Here is a 19,437-nt window from a genome sequence, read left to right on the forward strand (position 1 = left end):
GCCAAAGTATATTTATTACCAGTTTTTCATGAAGATTGGTGTAGAAACCTGAAAGAGAAAAGTGTTCAAACAGGGGAGCGTTTTTGTCTGATCAAAGTTAAATTGATTGAAAAACTCACATTTCACTCTGATGCTCGACATTAAGATGGTATTTCAACACCTAAATCAAAAGGTGAAGGGGTACTGCCCCATATCGGTCTTCAAATAACCCATCATATGTTCTCCGCAACTCAACTAGAAAATTTTACGAAGATTGTTGATAGAAGAACCATCAACTAATCTTTAAAACAGCTAATCTGCAACTTACAGATCTCTTCGATGATGTACGAAGGTCAAAAGACAGTAAATAACACACTACAATTTTTGTATCTCATTTTCTTGTTCACGTAGTAGTATATTTTACAAGGCAACAACACAATTACACAAAGCAACAACTTCTATGATACATGTACAACAGCTCAGGATTATCTATCTCAGCAATCCGCAGACAAAAATGATGATACACCTAAACGAGGAAAAGAATATGTAGGGACTAACAAAGGAATAAAATTCAATGAAAACCCAGCACTACCCGCCCATGAGAATGATCAAAACTCCGAAAGGGTTAAATCCGTCTACCTGCTTGTGGCTCAATGTACACCTCTATCGAAAACCCCATCTGCTCAGTATCATGATGAATAAACCGCGGCGCCTGCAACCTCCAATATCTAAATCTGACTTCCTGAAGACCTTTCCGTGGAAGAATTACAACGTGCCTCAAGCCTTAAACTTTTCACGAGGATAAGTATATCCGTTGAACTCTCTGACTGGTGACCGGCTATGTACATATCACTGGAAATCTGACATGTTAGCATGAGCCTGGAAGTATAGCAAGACAATTGCACTATAATTTAAGTCCAAGTGACAGAACCTCGATCATTGGCTACTTGAGGACGTCCTCTGGTTGGTGTAGGTGGTCTGTTGGCATTTAGCTCCTAGCCCAAAAATTGCGAGTAAGATCAAACACACATCAAATAGAAAAAAATGTGGGTCGAAAGAGATCTGGTAATAACAAACCTGCATCCAAGTGTCTTCTATATGCCGCTCAGGTGAAGTTTCAGGAGAGGAAATTGCTGGTGGCAGCGGGTGAATAAGTTTTGGAACCACAACAAGATCTCTACCCAAAACCAAGATAGCACCAGCATTATTAGCAGTACCTGTAGAAAGGGAAAAAAAATTGCATAAAGATAAAAGCATATCTAAGAAATAGGAGACCTCCAAACATCCAAAATTTACAACATCATACCACAATAATTAGTGGCTGAGAAAAGCGTAATTAAATGTCCCTGAGCAAATCGTTCAAATCCATCCATCACACATTCATGCGCTCGGACAATCAGTTGAAGATCATTGTTGTTGCAGAATTCCATCACACGATCAGGCTGCATGTATGCAAGTGCTTACATTATTTCAACAAAAACTAGGGCAACTATAACCAACCAAACACCCTGGAGACCAGGATAGCTAGGAGATATCTCATATTGAAGCACCACATAAACTGAAGCACCAAAACTCCAGTCCAGCAAACAGACAATAATGTCCCAAATAACTGGAACCTTTAAGTTGTAACAGCCCAACTGGTGAATCAAATAAGTGACTTCAAGGAATTGTGATCGGGAGTTCAATATCTTAAAAGAGAAAGAGCTTCAACATGGTAATTTAGAAAAGGTCCAGGTTACAAAGATGGAAGTTGCAATTGCACAAAACGAACTCAAGAAAATGACGGCCCATAGAATGTCAAAGTGAAGCAGGGTGGATGAAGCAATCTGGACTTTTTTGTTTGAAATATCATCTCTTTCCATACTGGGCCCTTTTAAGCAAACTCCAGTTAACTGATAAGAATGTGCAGCTTCCCAAAATAACAGCCAATAGGTTGAGCCAGCATCCATAGTGATTGGACGTTCCACTTGGTGTTGCATTTGGAGAGAAAAATACCTCAAAATTGATATGAAATGTAAATTACTCACCCCAAAAGTGACCAACCCGGGCCCTCTTGCATTTGGTCTTAATCCTTCAACACTATCATTTTCTGTAGGGTCAGACCTACAAGCATGCACCAATGTGAGAAAATATGAGGATGAAGTCAATGAAAGAAGCATAAGAGAAGATGGAGACTAACCACAATAAATCCATAAGAACAATCGAGCCAGCATCCATAGTGATAGGGCGTTGGATATTTTCTATTTGTTCAACATGATTAATTGACCTTCCAATACCACCATGCATACAGATTATCTTTTTCTCGATTAATGCTGCCAGAGGAAGCCAGTTGAACAACCTATTAAATCGATGCCATGCCCAAATTCCATCTCGCTCACCCTGTTGCATAAATAGACATCAGTGTCTAGCTTGAAAAGCAAGTACAAGCTTCACCCAGTAAATCATAACATACCATGCGTTCAATGCACTCAATTCGAAAGCCAAAAAGCGCATTAATATCTGCAGCTTCATGGTTCCCACGAATTAGATGTAAATTGAGGGGATACTCAACCTAAAACATCAATTTATGTCATCAAAATCACAGGGTTACTAAGAATGTGAAAGCAAAGCAAACATCAAATTATAAGAGGTGCCTTTAAAGCAAGAATAAGAGTTAGAAAGAAGAGGTACCTTTAAAGCAAGAAGAAGGGTCATTGTTTCCAAACTGTGCTGGCCCCTATCAACATAATCTCCTAAGAAGAGGTAGTCAATATACCTGATGGTCACTTAACAAAATTAGCATTTAAGACTAAAAGAACAAATATTGACTCCACAAACCAGATCAATCAAAAAATTGGCATAAGTCTGCAGGAGTCGGAACTACAGGAGAGACAGCAAATAGACACCAACAAAATATTGCGTCACAAATTCTTTGTACTCCTTCAAGAAGTAATTTTGGTTCTTGTTTTGGTAAGTATTACTAACAAGCTCCCACAAGGGCTTAATTTAGAGAATGAAAAGGGAAAACATTCCCTTCCACTTCCATAATAGTGTTGTCCCACAAAATCAAAAACAGGATTCTGATAGTCCTACTGAGACACCAGACAGTTACCGCAACAAGCTAACTGTGATGCCCGCAATTACAATCAAAATATCCATTTCAAAACAAAAATGAAGGTAAATATAGAGATAATACTGCAATCCAGGGAACTAAAGACTGTCAAAAGGACACCTTGGACTGAAAATAAAATAAACAGAAGCAAGATTGAGCCAAGGCACTTACGATATATCCCCAGCAGTCGATGGGGAACCATACTCATCGAAAAGACGCATAAGATCCCCAAATTGCCCATGCAAGTCACCAAATATCTTAATAGGAGCCCTAAGCTGTATAACACTAGGTTCACTCGCAAATATCCTTTCAGCACTGTCACAAAGATCAGCTATCTCATTGCAGTCCAAGAAAAACTGTCGTCGAACAGGTGGCTTCCAGCCACGAGGCTTCAGAAGATGGGAAATCACCTGAGATAATAAGGAAAACTAAATAATATAACTAACATATTGCAGTTATTTGTCTTTATACGATATAACAGCTTAAGCTATAAAGTTGCTCACAGTTACATTTTCTGCAGAGTGGGGAAGTCTTTGCTCGGGTGTTCAGAATAGTTAACGGCCTGATTGAATTAATACAGAGTCCAGCTATTATCACATCCCCACCTCCTTTTCCCTCCCCTCCCCCCCCCCCCAACCCACACCTCTAGCTCACCCTAGTATAAGGCCACAACATATAGACAAGGAAATATAAATTTTATTCTCTCTTTCTTCCCTTCAATCACTTGAGCCTCTACCTCCATGAGGTAGTCTGCATACATTCTAACCCCCCTAGATCCCACCCAGTGGGATTTCACTGGGTATGCTGTTGTTGTTGTCTTTCTTCCCTTCAAAGTACTGTTACACACTTTTACTCCCCAGTTCTTTATTGAACTTCTCAGAGACCTATAGTTCTATAGCTGGAACCAAATTCCCTAGTGAAGCAAAAAAAAAAAAAAGTTACTGCTTGTAAACTTTCGATTAGATTTTTCTTGCTTCCTCAGTTCATGCTTCAACCAATCTTGAATTGGCGTAGTGCCCTGCCTTACATTCGGTGTTTCCAGCTAAGGTGATTTCATGTTTAAAAAGCACTCTTGAAGAAACTCTTGCCAAAAGCAAGAGAAGAAGAGATAGTTAGGACATATAACCTAGAACGGCACATGAAAACATTCAACAAAACACCTATCTTCCTCCTGCATAAAGCTATGCCTAACCTAGAACGGCACATGAAAACAGTCGACAAAACACCTATCTTCCTCCTGCATAAAGCTATGTCAGGAGCAGGAACAACCAAATTGGCCATTTTACTATCTAGCTGCTTAGCATGGCCCTTCAAACAGAGATACGCAAAAAACAGACACAACAACAACAGCAGTAACATACCCCAAAAACAGACGAGCAAAATATATTGGATTTAGGAGGTGTTTGGTTGACTTCTTAAAAGTGACTTAGAGCCCGTTTGGATGGGCTTAAAAAAAGTAACTTTTATGTATAAAGTGCTTTTAGAACTTTGAAGTGCTGAAAGTTATTTTTATAAATAAGCAGTTGAGTGTTTGGATAAAAGTGCTTAAATGAGGAAAATGATGTGAATTTTAGAGTTAAAAGAATAAAAAGGGTAGTTTGGGAATTTAGTTAAAATATAAGGGATATAAAAGTAATTTCCATGGTCAAAGAAAATGACTTTAAGCACTTAGAAAAAAAAAGTTAGGAATCCTAACTTTTCATTTTTGACCGACTTTAAGAACTTTATGGCTTAAAGTTAGCATTAGGCAAACACGTCCAAAAGCTAAAAGGGGGCTTTAAGTTGGTTTTGACCAACTGAAAGCCCATCCAAACGGGCTCTTATAAGCTAAAAGCCCCCCAACTTTTGGCTTTTGGCTTTTTTCCCTACTTTTTCAGCCTAAAAGAAGTGCTTTTAAACACTTTTTGTTGTTCCCAAACACTTCCAAAACTAAAAAGTAACTTTCTGATGGCAACTAAAAAATAACTTAAAAGCCAAAAGCCACTTAAAATAAGCCAATCCAAACATCCACTTAATTAATTCAGCAACTTATTTAGCAAAACTCATGCACTGTTTCCACCATAGGATTTTGAAGTTTCAGTGCAACCTACTACAAGCAGTTTACCCTTTTTACTTTCATGAATAACACATCAAATGAACAACGGTACGCCACATTTTGTCTAGAGATAAATCATTGTAGTACCTTTTTAGGAACACTGTTGATGGACATTTGACGATCCAATAGTCTCCTTGCTGCTGTTGCATTTTCTGGGGTTCCATAACTAACTCGCCTGCCTTCGTTTTCAAACTGATCAATCGAAAGCTGCCGCACCATGCCACCAAGAGCACCACCAGTCTCTGCAGCTATAACCACCTTCAATGCATTAAGGCACACTATCAGTCAACTTATGAGTAAACTAAGATCAACACATATCATTAAGGATCTGAACACTGACAGCACGGTGATGTAGCCGGACTCCAGCTGGGACAGAATTATTTGACAAGGCAGAGTCAGGCTTGATCAGAGTAGCCGCCTGTTTTCCACTTGGTGTTGCCTCCGCTCCACGGTCCCTATCTGGAAGTTCAACTTCTCCATTGCCTTGTTGACGAGCTTTTGCAGCTGCTAGTGTAGCAGTAATAGCCTCAGCTTCTGCAGCAGAAGCCTCCACTAAATATTCAACACCTTTGATGAGTCTCCTGCAAACAAAACAAACCACAAGATATATCTTTAAAAACTAATCATGCATTAACAAAACAGAGACAGCAGATGCTGTTGTTCCTATGCAACTGCAAACTCACCGAGGTCCTTGCAGCGTCGCATTTTCAGTGCTTATATCGGAATACATATCACCATTTACAGGTGGAGCAACAGGAGTTCCCAGTACAACTGAACCATCATTAACTGCTTCAGGGTCTGTTTGCCTTGTTCTTTCATCACCAAAACCATACCTTCCTGTTAACCTCCCCGCTTGTACATCAACTGCAGCTGCTGCATGTGAAGCTGCACTAGTTGTTTCAGCAGCAGCCAAGTCCTCAGCAACAAGCAAGTCATCTAGCAATACCCCTGCAACCAAAAAAACAGCAGGATTAAACTTGTTGAAGAAACCAGGAAGTGATCAGAGTAACTTCTCCAAGGAATATTTCATTACACTGTTTATATTATTTAGAGTTGGAAACATGCAACAGATACATTTGATGTTATCTTTGACTTTCACATCTGACAGTGTATTTGGCTACCTATACTTTGGAAATTAAATGAATGCATAATTTGCATGACGAATAAACCAAGTCAACAGCATTTCTACCATGATATCAGCTAATATTACTTGGAGCCTGTTTGGATTGACTTATTTTAAGTGCTTTTAAAGCAAACTAGCTTTTAAGTTTTCTTGTAGTGTTTGGGTAAGGTGAAAAAGTGTTTTTAAGCATTTAATTTTAAGCCACAACAACAAATAAAAAGAAGTCAAAAGATGGAATTCCTAACTCAATGGCTTATGCTAAAAAGCCACTTAAAATAAGTTCATCCAAACAGGCTCTTAATCTTCAATTAAGGATGTCTGTCTACTCATCCATACCTTATCCGGGAAAAAAAGGATGTCTACTTATCCATATGAAGAGCCAAGGCAGGCAGGTTTGGAGTAGCTGACTGGGTTGTTTAACGTCATTTTCAAGATGCAAAAATGCCCAAAGAATGGAGGTGGAGTACTATGATCCCGTTGTATAAGAACAAGGTGATATTCAAAACTACATTAACTACAGGGGTATCAAGTTGCTAAGCCACACTATGGAAGTTTACGAGAGAATGGTGGAGATGAGAGCGAGGAGGTTGTGGCTATATCCGAGAACCAATTTAGATTCATGTCAGGGCTATCAACTACAGAGGTCATCCATCTCATGAGGTGGAGCAATATAAGGAAAGGAAGAGGGACTTACATATGGTGTTTATTGACCTAGAAAACGCTTACAACAAAGTTCCAAGGGAGGTTCTATAGGGATGCATGGAGGCTAGAGTGTAGTAATGGCGTACACTAGGGCGATTATGGATATATACAATGGAGCCAAGACTCGGGTAAGGATAAGGGGAGGGGACTCGGAGCACTAGGCAGATAGGGTTGCAACATGGATCAGTTCTTAGCCCATTTCTATTTGCCTTAGTGATGGATGAATTGACGCAACATATCCAAGGCGAGGCGTCATGGTGTATGTTATTTGTAGATGACATAGTACTGATTGACAAGACTCACGAAGGAGTCAACACTAGGCTGAAGGTTTAGAGACAAACACAGGAGTCTTAAGGGCTTTTGAGCAAGACCAAGATAATATACTTAGAGTGCAAGTTCAATGAAATAACACATGAGATTGGCGTGGATGTGAGACTTGATACCGAGGTCATCCCCAAGTAAAGATGTTTCAAGTACAACTGGTCTTTAATCCAAGAAAATGGGGAGATCAACGATGATGTCACATCACATTAGTGTGATGGACAAAATGGAGACTTGTGTGTTAAGAAAGTGCTACCAAAATTTAAAAGATAAGTTCTACAGAGTAGTGGTTAGACCGATTATGTTGTATGGGGCAAAGTGTTGGCCTGTTAATTGTTAAGCATTCTCATGTAAATGAGGATGTTGAGGTGGATGTATGGGCATACCAGGAGAGATAAGATTAGAAATGAAGATATCCAAGATAAGATCGCAGTGGCCACAATGGTGGACAAGGGCAAAGATAGTTTGGGCATCTAAAGAGGAGATACATAGATGTCCCAATGAGCAGGTGCGAGAAGTTGTTTATGGTGGGTTTGAGGAGAGGTAGAGGTAGGCAGAAGAAGTATTGAGGGAGGTGATTAGATAAGGCATGACACATCTTCAGCTTACCAAAGACATAATTGTAGATATGAAAGTATGGAATTCGCAAATTAGCTTAGAAGGATAGTAAACAAGTCAACACTGGCTCGCTTTTTGGCGAGACAGGCTTGATGGTAGTTGGAGCACCGCATTTGTCGTATCTGTTCACTTTTTTACAGTAGTATTAGCATTATTCTCATAGTTTCTTGTCTTCGATTTTCTGTTACCATCGGTGTTTCTTGTGCTTCGGATGTCGCATTATTTTGTTGTTGTTACTGGTCCTTTTTTCTAAATGATCTACAGTGCTTTCCTTTTGGGTTCCATGTCTTCTTCATTTCCATATTTCCTTTTTCAAACTGCTTTGAAATGCTTTTCTTGAAGCCAAGGGTCTATCAAAAACAGTCTCTCTACCTCCCCGCGATAGGGGTATGGTCTGCGTACACCCAACCCTTCCCAAACCCCACTTGTGGGATTACACAGAATATGTTGTTGTTGTTGTTAGCTATATGCATACTAGAGGATGGAATTCAGTTGGTGAAGACCACTTATGAATGTCTAAAACAAAGCACATCCAGCACCACCCCGGAGACGAAGAAAGATGATAGAAGATACTTTTAGTTACTTCACAAATTCTTTTTTCACAGTTCTGATCAGCTAGTTACTTCACAATTCCAACAAAAGTAAAAATGGTTGTCATCTGAAAATCAAACTGGAAGGCAAATATAAGAACGTTCATTGATGTCTATCTTATAGTCTTACCACCACGCAGACCACCATAAATAAATATCAAGTCACCAACAGCAACAGCAGCATGTCTACAACGTCTGGTCAATTCAACTGCAGCATCTCCGCCAGCTGCATCAGCACTGAATCTGCCAGTTCTAGGACTAGTGACAACAGATGTTGTGTCACACCACACTCCTGCAGCTGTATCAAGAACTGCCAAAAGGGGGGGGGAGGTAACCACGAGAGTGAGGGATGAACATAACAGTTAACCGAGATGTCAAAAAAAAGGAGTTGAACAAACAGCGACTCCACTGTGTATCACCAAAAGTAAATAAAATACCTGCAATACTGGATGAGTCCTCTACCATGCGGCCACCACCAAGTGCCCCTCCAGATACATGGAGCCGAGCATTAACAAAAACCTATAATACCAGAACATAACTAATAATTATTATAAGAAGATCCATCTGAAAAGATGCCGTTAATAAAAGGCATGAAGCAAACACTTACAGCAGCATGTTGATATCTAGAGGATGGTGACACACCAGGAGCAATGGCCCATTCCCAGCGCCCATCTCTATGCTTGGCAAGCCCATATGCGCTGGCCAGTGGCTGTGGATCATCAAGGCAGTGGGAGAAGTATTTAAGTACAATCAACCAATGAGCACGAGGGCACACGAGAAAATAACAATGTAACAGCTCAGAGTCCCCATACAAACCAATTACACCAAGAGAAAGAAAAAAAATTAGCAAACAAAAACAGAACTATTGAGTTCATCACTTATGTTACATGGATCTTCACATCTGCTTTTGACGAACCCATGTCGAACAGGTGTAGCACTGCATAGGTGTGGGTACTTCATGATTCTTCAAAATATACACACATTACAAATCACTTACACAACCCATCTCAGATACATAATCATATACTCGCTACAAAAAAAAATATCCGCATGTGTGCACTAGACTTACTGACCGATTTGAGTAATCAAAAAAATTATGAGAGCACTCGGTCAATTAATTTTTTTAATGTCACTTTCGGTCAAACTTCAATATACACTTCTATGTAAATCTGGCCAAAGTAAATGCACAAGTCAACAAGGTTTACAGTCGTAGGCGATAAAATGCACATCCAACTAAACTACAGTTTTCTGAAGTATCATCCAGCCAAGCTGCATATACTTAACTTCAAGCCCCAGATGTCCATTGTTCATTAATCAAAAATCAGCTCCATATATTCTTATTAGGTTTAAGTGGATGAAGCTCAACACAGTGTCATTTTCACTGACAGTTTCTTGGGCATAAAGATACAGAAAAGACAGTTGATAAGTCTGTTATTTTTAAGTTAGTGAGCACAGACTACAGAAACAATAGTTGGAAGTATCTAAAAGACATGATCTGTTAAAAAGATATCATGTCAAAATTAGAATGGCTAAACAGAGACTTCGCCAAGATACAAAAGTAAATGAATAAAAGAGCCCCTTATCTAGCAGCAAAACTATTTAAGATGAGGTGATTTACATAATAAATAAGAGAACGGCTCTATGTGAGGAAATGGAAATAGAAGAGGAGTAAAAGAAGAAGGGGCTGACAAAAATAGAGCAGGATTTGTTCTAGAAAGAGAGCAAACTTTCTAGTGAGCTACCCTTTTAAGTGCAAGTAAAAAAAAATGGTAATGACAAACCAAGGAACAAGTAAATCAGCATAAAAAACCATCCATTTTTCTAATTGCATAAAAAATATGCTTCACTCACCACACTATTGGCATCCCTCCCTCCACAAAGCAGAAGAAGACCATCCGATCTCGCACTTGCAGTTGCGTACCTAGCCAAGTAACAAGAGCAGATTAGGATTTCATTACTTTACTGGACGGTCGGACCAGATTAGGATCACAGGAATTTATCTTCAGTTGGACATCATTAGAGCAAACTAGAGACTCGAGACTATATACAGAAAATTAAGAAATTGATGAAGATGGAAATGTGTAAAATACTTTCACCAAACACTTGGTCAGCTGCAGTTCAACAAACATTACAGTCTAATAAAACTTTGCTCAAGAAAAAAGAAATTCGGAAAATATAAGAGACCAACATATGCTCAATCTGCCACAACTGTTCATCAAATAACCATCTTCCAGATAAGAAATGAATGTATTTGCTGCTTCTTGAGCAAATGTTTGTCATGTTTTTGTTTTTTTATAGAAGTGGTGGTGTTTTTTTATAGAAGTGGTGGTATACGGGCCACTGCACGTGCACCTCAGCTAATCCATGGACAGCCAGTTATACAAGCACACGTGACGATTAGACCCGCTACACGTGACTAGGGAAAATAGGCTCAAACTAAGTGCAATATGGAACCTGGGATGTCCATGTTGTTATCCTTAAGCCTAAATCACTCGACCTCCCTACAAGAGGAGCCAAGGTAGGTCATCTTCTTTGTTTTGCAGTTAGTGAAAAACTTAAAAGAAACATCATAAGAAGCAATAAACTTGTTTTCTTATGATATTGAGAATTCAAACCTTTACTTCACCCTTAAAAGCCCCCATCAGAAAAAAGAGCTCCACTCATATTGTATGAAAACAGAATAGTAGGTGTAAGAAAATATGCTATTTTGGAAAAGATAGCAACTCCATCAGTAGCAAGTGAAATTGGTTTGAAACCAAGAGTGCACCAGCGAGGTGCATAATTCAGCCACTCAACCATCAATTGGTATCAATAGGAAATGATTGTTCTTAATTCCGAGTGACCTAGTGGAATTTCAGGTTTTAGCTACCTGAAGTCATATCATGGCAGTATTTTTATCATATCTACCTCTTCAAAAGTAAGGACTAACCAATGGAGATGCTGATACTAATAAATCAGCAAAGTTTCTCTTCTTTGAACTCAATGTTGTATGTCTTTACTTAAATAGTCTATGCGGTATGGTTTTCTCAACTAGGCTTCAACACAATAACAACCACTACTACCTCTGGAAACATCACATCCTGTTTAGGGTTTCTTATGAAGTCTACATTTATTGATTTTTCCTGCACACAAGATGTAAACAGGATTTGTCTGGGATGGCAGTGCAGCAGGATGTGAAGGTAGCTGACATCTGGACAACAAGGGTGGAACATCCAATTCAGAAGGAATTTCAATGACTGGGAAATTGATACAGTTACTGAGTTCTTCAGCGTGTTGGAGGAGTTTAAAGGTACAAATGAAGAAGCAGACAGATTATAGTGGAAGTTAGATAAAAATTCTTCAAGGTGAGCTCTACCTACAAGGTTTTGAACCAAGGAAACCAGCAGACACAACATTGGCAATGGAAGTATAAATGGAAGGTAAAGAATTAAGATCCCCTTCAAAGTTGCCTGCTTTACTTGGCTACTGGCAAGAGAGGCTGTTTTGACTCGAGAATCTCAAGAAGAGGAAATTCTCTCTATGTTCCAGATGTTGCCTCTGTGGTGAAGAGACTGAGATAGTTAGTCATCTGTTTCTACAGTGCAGGATAACTACACAACTGTGGAGGATTTTTGTTAGTCTCAGGGGCATTAGCTGGATCGTGCCTAACAAAATCACTCACTTACTCTATAGTTGGGAGGAAGCAGGAGCAGGAACTGCAGACAGAAAGGAATTGTAGATGTTTTGAGAGAATAAAAACTGTGATCTACAGATGATCAAACTAAACTGCATCAGACTTTTTTGTTTCTGGTGCAAACAGATATACTTGGAGGATACTGATTCAATCAGACATCCTAGGGTTTTGTTAGGATTTTTAGTCAGTTTCTTTCATTTTTGATTTTGTTGTAAATATAGTTTCAGTACAACCCATGTACTGTTATGTCAATATACACAAATGTTACCTTCTCAAAAAAAAATGTAAACAGGATCTTATGCAAATTACACATTTCTCTGCCAAGAGCATCAGTCATCAAGATTCCACTAATTTGTATGACAGTATTTTAAACTCCTTCAAATGCTATTTGGTTCCCTTCCGACTATAGTATCCACAAGAGTGAACTCCTTACACGACTCTTCCTTTTTAACTTCCATAGCATCATATCTCCAACAGTTCCATACAACAAACTTTTCGAGTGTGTTGGAAGTAAATTTATTTATTTTGATGAGTCAAATTTTCAAAAGCATTGAATACAGGTTAGTGAGCAAAATGTTGACACGGGATTAAGGACATGGCTAAAAAGAATATGAGTTAAAATGTCTATGAACTTTTGAAAGTTTAACATCGTGATTTAAGGGAACCATTTCTTGAATTTATGAATCTTTACTCAATTAGAGAAGGAATGTCATTTCCTCAAAAGTCATTATTAAGTAGTCTGCGGGCTTTATTTACTATATGTAATAAAACCTCTTGATTCTTATGAGTCCGCGAACAAATTCCATGCACAGTAATCTCATGTCAACACTAGTATATAAAAGAAGTCAGTAATGTACCGATAAAGCTAAATTCAGCTCTCACAGAAAATACTTTTGAGTACATTATAAGTTTGAATCATCACCTGATATAACAACTCTGCCTCAAACCAAAGAGCCGGCTATATGAATTATCACTGTCCTATTCACTTCATTTAGACTCGTTCTATTCAATATTAAAAAATTTATGCTCTCTAACACTGGAAGGTCTTTACATTTTGTACCGACACATAAATCTCTAGTATTAATAAGAGACACCTAACGGTTATTGAACATAAATTAAGTTGCACCAACATGACTAGGGCTCAATCCTAACTAATTGGTATCGCACATATGGATCCTTTTCTTTCATTATACCCTACTTTTTCTCTAAGTCTGCATACGTTTCAAGAGCTTCAAGGTCTTTGAAACAACTTTCTTTAATGTGCATCTGGAGGTCGACGTGGGATATAACTAAACCATCTCAAGTGATCTTCTCACATACTGCAATTGCAACTATAACAAGCTCAATACTTCTTTTTAAAAGTCAAAAGATCTCATTGCCATTTCCCAAGTTCATGTCCTACCCAACAGTAACTCTTTCCCACTTTGATCCCTAGGTGACTTGAAACTCGACCATATGGTTGGAGGGGAGGGTTTTACCAGAAGGACATCCCTCCATAGTCAAGGGATCAGATACATTCTTATAAGCAATAAATCATAACGAAATAGTCACTTATGATTGCCACTGTTTATCACATGCTACTTCTTCGATTGACATGTACAAACAAAACTTTAAGTTCTTCAGCATGTAATGAAGCACATAAAGTTCAGAATAGCAAATGAATACAGTCAAAGTAAGGACAAAATAGTGAACGTCATGTACAGTGAGGAATTAAAGTACACATCTTCAAGAAAGAGATCATGAAATTTACATGCAAGGAGGTGGGCCTTCACCCTCAGGCTCCAATTTGCGCCATTCATAAGGCTTGGCAGCTGTGTCCAAAGCCCAAACATCAGCTAGAGGCCGTTTACCTGAAAATAATGGATCAAATTATTAATTCTTTGTATATTATTGCTTAAATAAAATGGGGGGACCTCTTCATGAGACCGACCATCATTTCCACCGATAGCCATGAGATATCTTTGCCCTACTAAAGCCATGACGTGGCCATAACGTGGCCCTGGACCAGGTCCTTGGACGACAACCCTAAAAAAGATCAGAATTATTTCAATAGCTGATCACCGTACTTCACCAGCATACACCATGTTCATCGAAACTAAGTCACTACTTGAACTGCTAGGTGCCAACCTGTGCCATCGTGGGCGTTGTTGTGTAAGGTCCAGAACATGAAGATCCTCAGCTGACAATCCAGCTGGACCAATTCCACCCTGAGATGAATAGCATAGAACATCTTAACTAGCAAACATATATAATCATGCATGAAGCAAATGAAATGCTTTCAGTTTATACCAACCTGAATAACAACCATAGTTCCAACCGCGGTAGCAACATGAGCAGCTCTTGGTGTGGGTGGCTCTCCTATTGGAGTCATCCTGTGATTATTAATAAACAGGCACATACTTTATCCATTCTAAGCAAACAACAAATTAGAATGTAGCTTACCAGTGACACCAATAGCCACTTACCTAGACCATTTATTTGTCAATACATCATAGCAGTGCACATCAGCAGTAGCCCCAGCCAAACCTGCAATTAAGACCTCTTCTATCAATTGGTCACTTCATTCATTGCATTGAATCTACACAACTGGGAAGTATACCATATTCTAATCAAATCAGAAAATTGTCCATGAATTGCCCAGAAAAGAGGGCAGTCAAGTTGGATAATTAGGAGAATTGGAGGAAACGTACGAATTCCAGCACTTCCAGCAGAAGAAGGAGTCCCTGAAGCAGCAGAATTCCCTTCAAGAGCAGTTGCACCACCAAAGAGAATAAGCCTAGGACCAATGTAATTTGGGCTACCTTCCTCTCCAACAGCCGGTACAGCCGTTAACGTATGCCCGCACCTTGACCCTGGACCATCCTCCTTCTTCTCCATAACTGCGTGCACCACAGAGTATGTGGGAGCACACCTCGGCCCCGCCAGCGGAGTACTACCCTGCTGCTGCGGAGGCTGAGAAGTCGCTGGCTGCTGCTCATCCTTAGGAGTCTCCGGCGGAGATCCCCCGGCTGATGACTGGCCGTTTAGCTGCTCCGACGACGCGCTTTTATTCTGATCGTGATCGGATTCCGATGACATCGTTGAATCCACATCCATATCCCTCACCTTGAAACCCTAGATTCCTAAGCTTATTGGAGCTCCAATTCTCAATCATAGCCAGTTTGGATCACCATTTCCAATCCAATTCAAACCACAAATGTCGAAAAACACAATTCCCAGTCCCTAGATCCTCTGATTCAAATACATTCAAGTTCTCCAAAAAAAAATACAGACCGAAAGAGAGAAAATTCTAGGTTTTTCTTTCTCTCTTCTTCTCCTGAGAAAAAACTTCAAGACGGTCGTCGAGGAATACAATAGCAACACTTTCTCTCTCTAAAACTCCTTCTCTGTCCAATCCTCCATCACTCGCTTTCTCTCTCTACAAGTATTTATATGTATGTATAGATTCATACGTATTTTTCTGCGGATAGTATCTCTGTCTCTCTCATCTGTGTGAATGGCTAAGAAGAAATGTGACTACGGTGGACTTCATTCTTTACCTCTCTCAAGGTACAAGTCCTGATGCATGATTTACACTTTGTTTTCGCAGATAGTACAAGAATCAATGCATAGAGTACAGCAGTTTTGTGCAGTCGTCAGATTTCTCTTTTGTAAAAATAACCGGTTCCGATTTCAACGGGAGCGGTGCCCTCGTTGATTGGGTGAAAAAGAAGGACTTAGTAATACGCGCAGGAGCGGCGCGTGTGTTGAGATGTATGAAACTGATTCAGCCTGACAAATACATATGGGATGAGAGCTGGCTTTGGCTTAAGATAATGTATTGCATGACTGGTTAAGAGTCATTCATATTATAATGAGATTAGAATATGTACGGATCTTATTTGTATTTTATTATAAAAGTAAAAAAGCTATTTTATTGGCTCGCACATAAATAAATTTAAATACTTATAAACTTATTTAATCGAATTTTAAGTTTATTCACACCCAAGTTTACAAAATCAATAAAAGATCATTTGACTTGTGTCGTTGTCTTGCATAGGTATGCATGTGTGAAATTATGGCGAAGAAATGTGTTAAAAGAGCATAAATTAAATGAAAAAAATTATCTCCAAAGATCTGTAATTTTTTAAAATCAATGTTGATTGTTATTTAATTTGTTAAACTATAGTTTTCATCCGATAGACATAACTAACAAAGAGTGATAGATTTAATTTTTCAAATTGGCAATTAAGCAAATATGCTACCTGATCAAGTAGGTGTTTTTCTAAGAAGAAGATGGGTGCGGTCGGACCTAAAGTGAGTTGTAGAGCAACAAAATCGTACGTTCAACGTGATCAATAGATGCTTGGGAAGTACCTGAAGTGTTCTTTCTAAAGTCAAACCAACAAGTAAGGGTGTCTGACTGCCACAAATTGTTATAGGAATTGCTTAAAAACTGCTGCAAATTAATTGTGGCAGCCATAACTACAGGAGTCAAGCAAACCATAACTACGAAAATCAAGGATGGGTTTGGATCTTTTAATGAGTGGGTTTGGATTTTTTAATGGGCGGGTTTGGGTCTTTTAATTGATGGAGTGTGGTGGGTGTTTATGTGGAGATCATATGTGGCGTAAATTAATATACATGAGATGCCACATTTCATTCCGTCAAACAAAGGAGTAGAAGCACTACTAAAAAAATGTCAAAAAAATGATTCAAAAAAGTGACGGACTGCGTCGCTTTTTTGATCAAAATCGACGGAAAAGTGACGCAGTCATTTTCGTCGCTTTTCAACATTTGGCATTATAAGTTCATCATCGGAAACCTCCTCTAGCATGTGTTGAGGATGTTCTAGTGTGGTTTTCAACTCAACATCAACTTATTTTTGAACAAGTGCAACATCATTTTGGTACGCCGATCTAATACATTCTCAATTTCAATTCTTTCCACAGGCTTTGTGTCACGACCCAAAAACTGAGGTCATGATGGCACACATCTCAAAACCCAATCTGATGTGTAACCCTAAAAATAAAATTCATACAAAACTTCCAAAGAGGAAAGTGATTCCACGATTTAAATAAAAAGAAAAAAAAACAATGAAGAAATTATCCCAAAACCTGGTGTCATAAGTATAAAGAGCATCTAATACAAGGTTCGAATCTGAAGATACAACATAAGTCTCTGAATGATACAAAAGACTGAAAAATAAAGATAGACTAGTGACGATCCGAATTCTGGGACCTCACCACTAATCTGAGAATTACACAATCCGCTAGAATATTAACTGCCACGTGGGGTACCCCGACTAGTATCTGCATCAAAAAGGGACACAGAAGTAGGGGTGAGTACAATTCACATGTACTCAGTAGGTTTTAGCTGACTGAGTATAAGGAATTAATCAAACCTATGAAATAAACTAAGGAACGCTTCCACCTGCATATAGAAAAGTCCCACTTCGGCATCGGTGCCGCCAGTTTATATATATAGTGGCACGAATAAAGTATAATAACAACTCATAATCACAATTAATCAAATAATTCAAGCAGCACAAATGTCAATGCAATGCAATGCAATATGATGATGCAATGATGTGGTGGTACGGTGGAATCAAGACTGTCGCACAGCCTGTCGTATACACCTGCCGAGCTGTGCTACCAAGCAGGACCCATGGGGGTCTCGCAGACCATATACCTCAATCACAATATCTCATTATCCTTGCCACCTCCTCGTGGTCAAGGGATCACAATGCATCCACTACCCTGCCGGAAAACTACCTCGGTCAGGGACTCAAGATACAAAGGTTGGGATCACAATGCATCCACTACCCTACCGGAAAACTGCCTCGGTCAGGGACTCAAGATACAAAGGTTTAAAGGTGTTTCATTTTCTTTCTCAAAAAGAATTTCCATATTTCTCAACTTCCCATGTTTCATGATGTGATGAATGAGGATGAATGCATCAAAACACATATGCATGGAAGTAATAATCAACTCACATGTGGTATAATGTTCAAAGTTCTCAAAACTTAACCTACACATGATATTCACCCTCAATAAATAGTAACGGGAAGAACACACTTTCATTTAAATATTCACCCCTTTCTCAACAATATTTCAATACTCAAGTATGCTCAAAACCCCTAACTCAATCTCTCAGGCGGCATCACAAGTCAAATAATATACTCAAGCCTCTCTCTTAGGCAAATCATAATTCACATGCTCTCAAAGCAAATAAGATAACAAATAAGGCCCCCACACGGGCTATGTAATACAAATAAACCCCGTCACGGCAACACATTAATAAATAAGCCTCCACACGGACATCATAATATATATAACATTCTCAACTCATACTACAACCCCATCCCAAAGTCTATAACATATGAATGATTAATTACCCCATCTCAATCTCAAAGAAAGATAGCCAAACCTACCTCAATTGCCGAAACCGCACTCGAATACCTCCACCGGACAAGTAACTCTCGAATTCAGCGCTCGGAATGACAACCCACTATCAACAATGAAACATACACGTCACAAGGAGTCCAATGACACCCATATTGATAGGTTTCGGAACCGGGGGTAAAATGGTCCAAAAATTAACTATTTTCGAAAAGGGTCAAATCTGTAAATTTATTGAACAATCCCATTCTATTGGTAATAAGGAACTCATGGTTGAAAAACCCATAAAAATAGAGCTCAAAACGAGTTGGAAATCACAATTTTCCTTAAATTCGGATTAGGGAAGAAACAAGGATTTTTGGGGTTTGAAACTAAAATTTAAGAGTTAAAATCGTCAAAAACTTAATGAAAAAGGAAGGTTTTAGGTCAAAAATCACTTACCCAACACTTTGCCTCGAAAATCTCTTCTCAAATCACCTCAAGGAGTTCAAGAACTCAAACAAATGTTGAAAAATATTGAAATGAGAAGAAAGGGGCATTTTCTGCCCAAAAAGTTACTGTTCACGCGTGTTACTGTTCACGCGTGTTACTGTTCACGCGTGTTTTGTACAAATTTACGAAAATCACCCTCAAGGTCATTACAATATCCACCACTAAAAAGGATGTTCGTCCTCGAACATAAGATAAAATAAAGTACCTGGGGTCTCAAAAAGCTGAGGGTATCGAGCCTGCATATCAGACTCTAACTCCCAAGTCGCCTCCTCAGCAGGCCGATGCTGCCACTGCACCTTGACCGAAGCGACCTCCTTGGTCCTGAGTCTACGAAGCCGCCTATCTAGAATAACTGTCGGCTCCTCCTCATAAG

At 39.1% G+C, this 19,437-nt stretch overlaps 1 protein-coding gene across 2 annotated transcripts; it reads right to left on the reverse strand.

Annotated features, from left to right (window-relative positions):
- Positions 1–322: 322 nt before the first annotated feature.
- LOC129899634 (serine/threonine-protein phosphatase BSL3-like) lies at positions 323–16,014 on the reverse strand. 2 transcript variants are annotated; one of them, XM_055974647.1, is made up of 22 exons: positions 14,883–16,014; positions 14,658–14,718; positions 14,486–14,564; positions 14,320–14,399; positions 14,123–14,217; positions 13,943–14,042; positions 10,371–10,440; positions 9,127–9,228; positions 8,957–9,038; positions 8,650–8,829; positions 5,849–6,113; positions 5,506–5,746; positions 5,253–5,423; positions 3,242–3,480; positions 2,650–2,734; positions 2,432–2,530; positions 2,159–2,358; positions 2,007–2,082; positions 1,286–1,421; positions 1,057–1,196; positions 911–974; positions 323–831 (listed from the first exon to the last, which is right to left on the reverse strand). In XM_055974647.1, the coding sequence occupies exons 1-22, from the start codon at positions 15,286–15,288 to the stop codon at positions 818–820; spliced, it is 2,985 nt and encodes a 994-aa protein (XP_055830622.1). In that variant the 5' UTR covers positions 15,289–16,014; the 3' UTR covers positions 323–817. The 2 variants fall into 2 exon arrangements, with proteins under 2 accessions (XP_055830622.1, XP_055830621.1); XM_055974646.1 differs by having other exon boundaries at positions 323–974.
- Positions 16,015–19,437: the final 3,423 nt, after the last annotated feature.

Source organism: Solanum dulcamara, chromosome 8, assembly GCF_947179165.1.
Source record: "Solanum dulcamara chromosome 8, daSolDulc1.2, whole genome shotgun sequence".
NCBI lineage: Eukaryota > Viridiplantae > Streptophyta > Magnoliopsida > Solanales > Solanaceae > Solanum > Solanum dulcamara.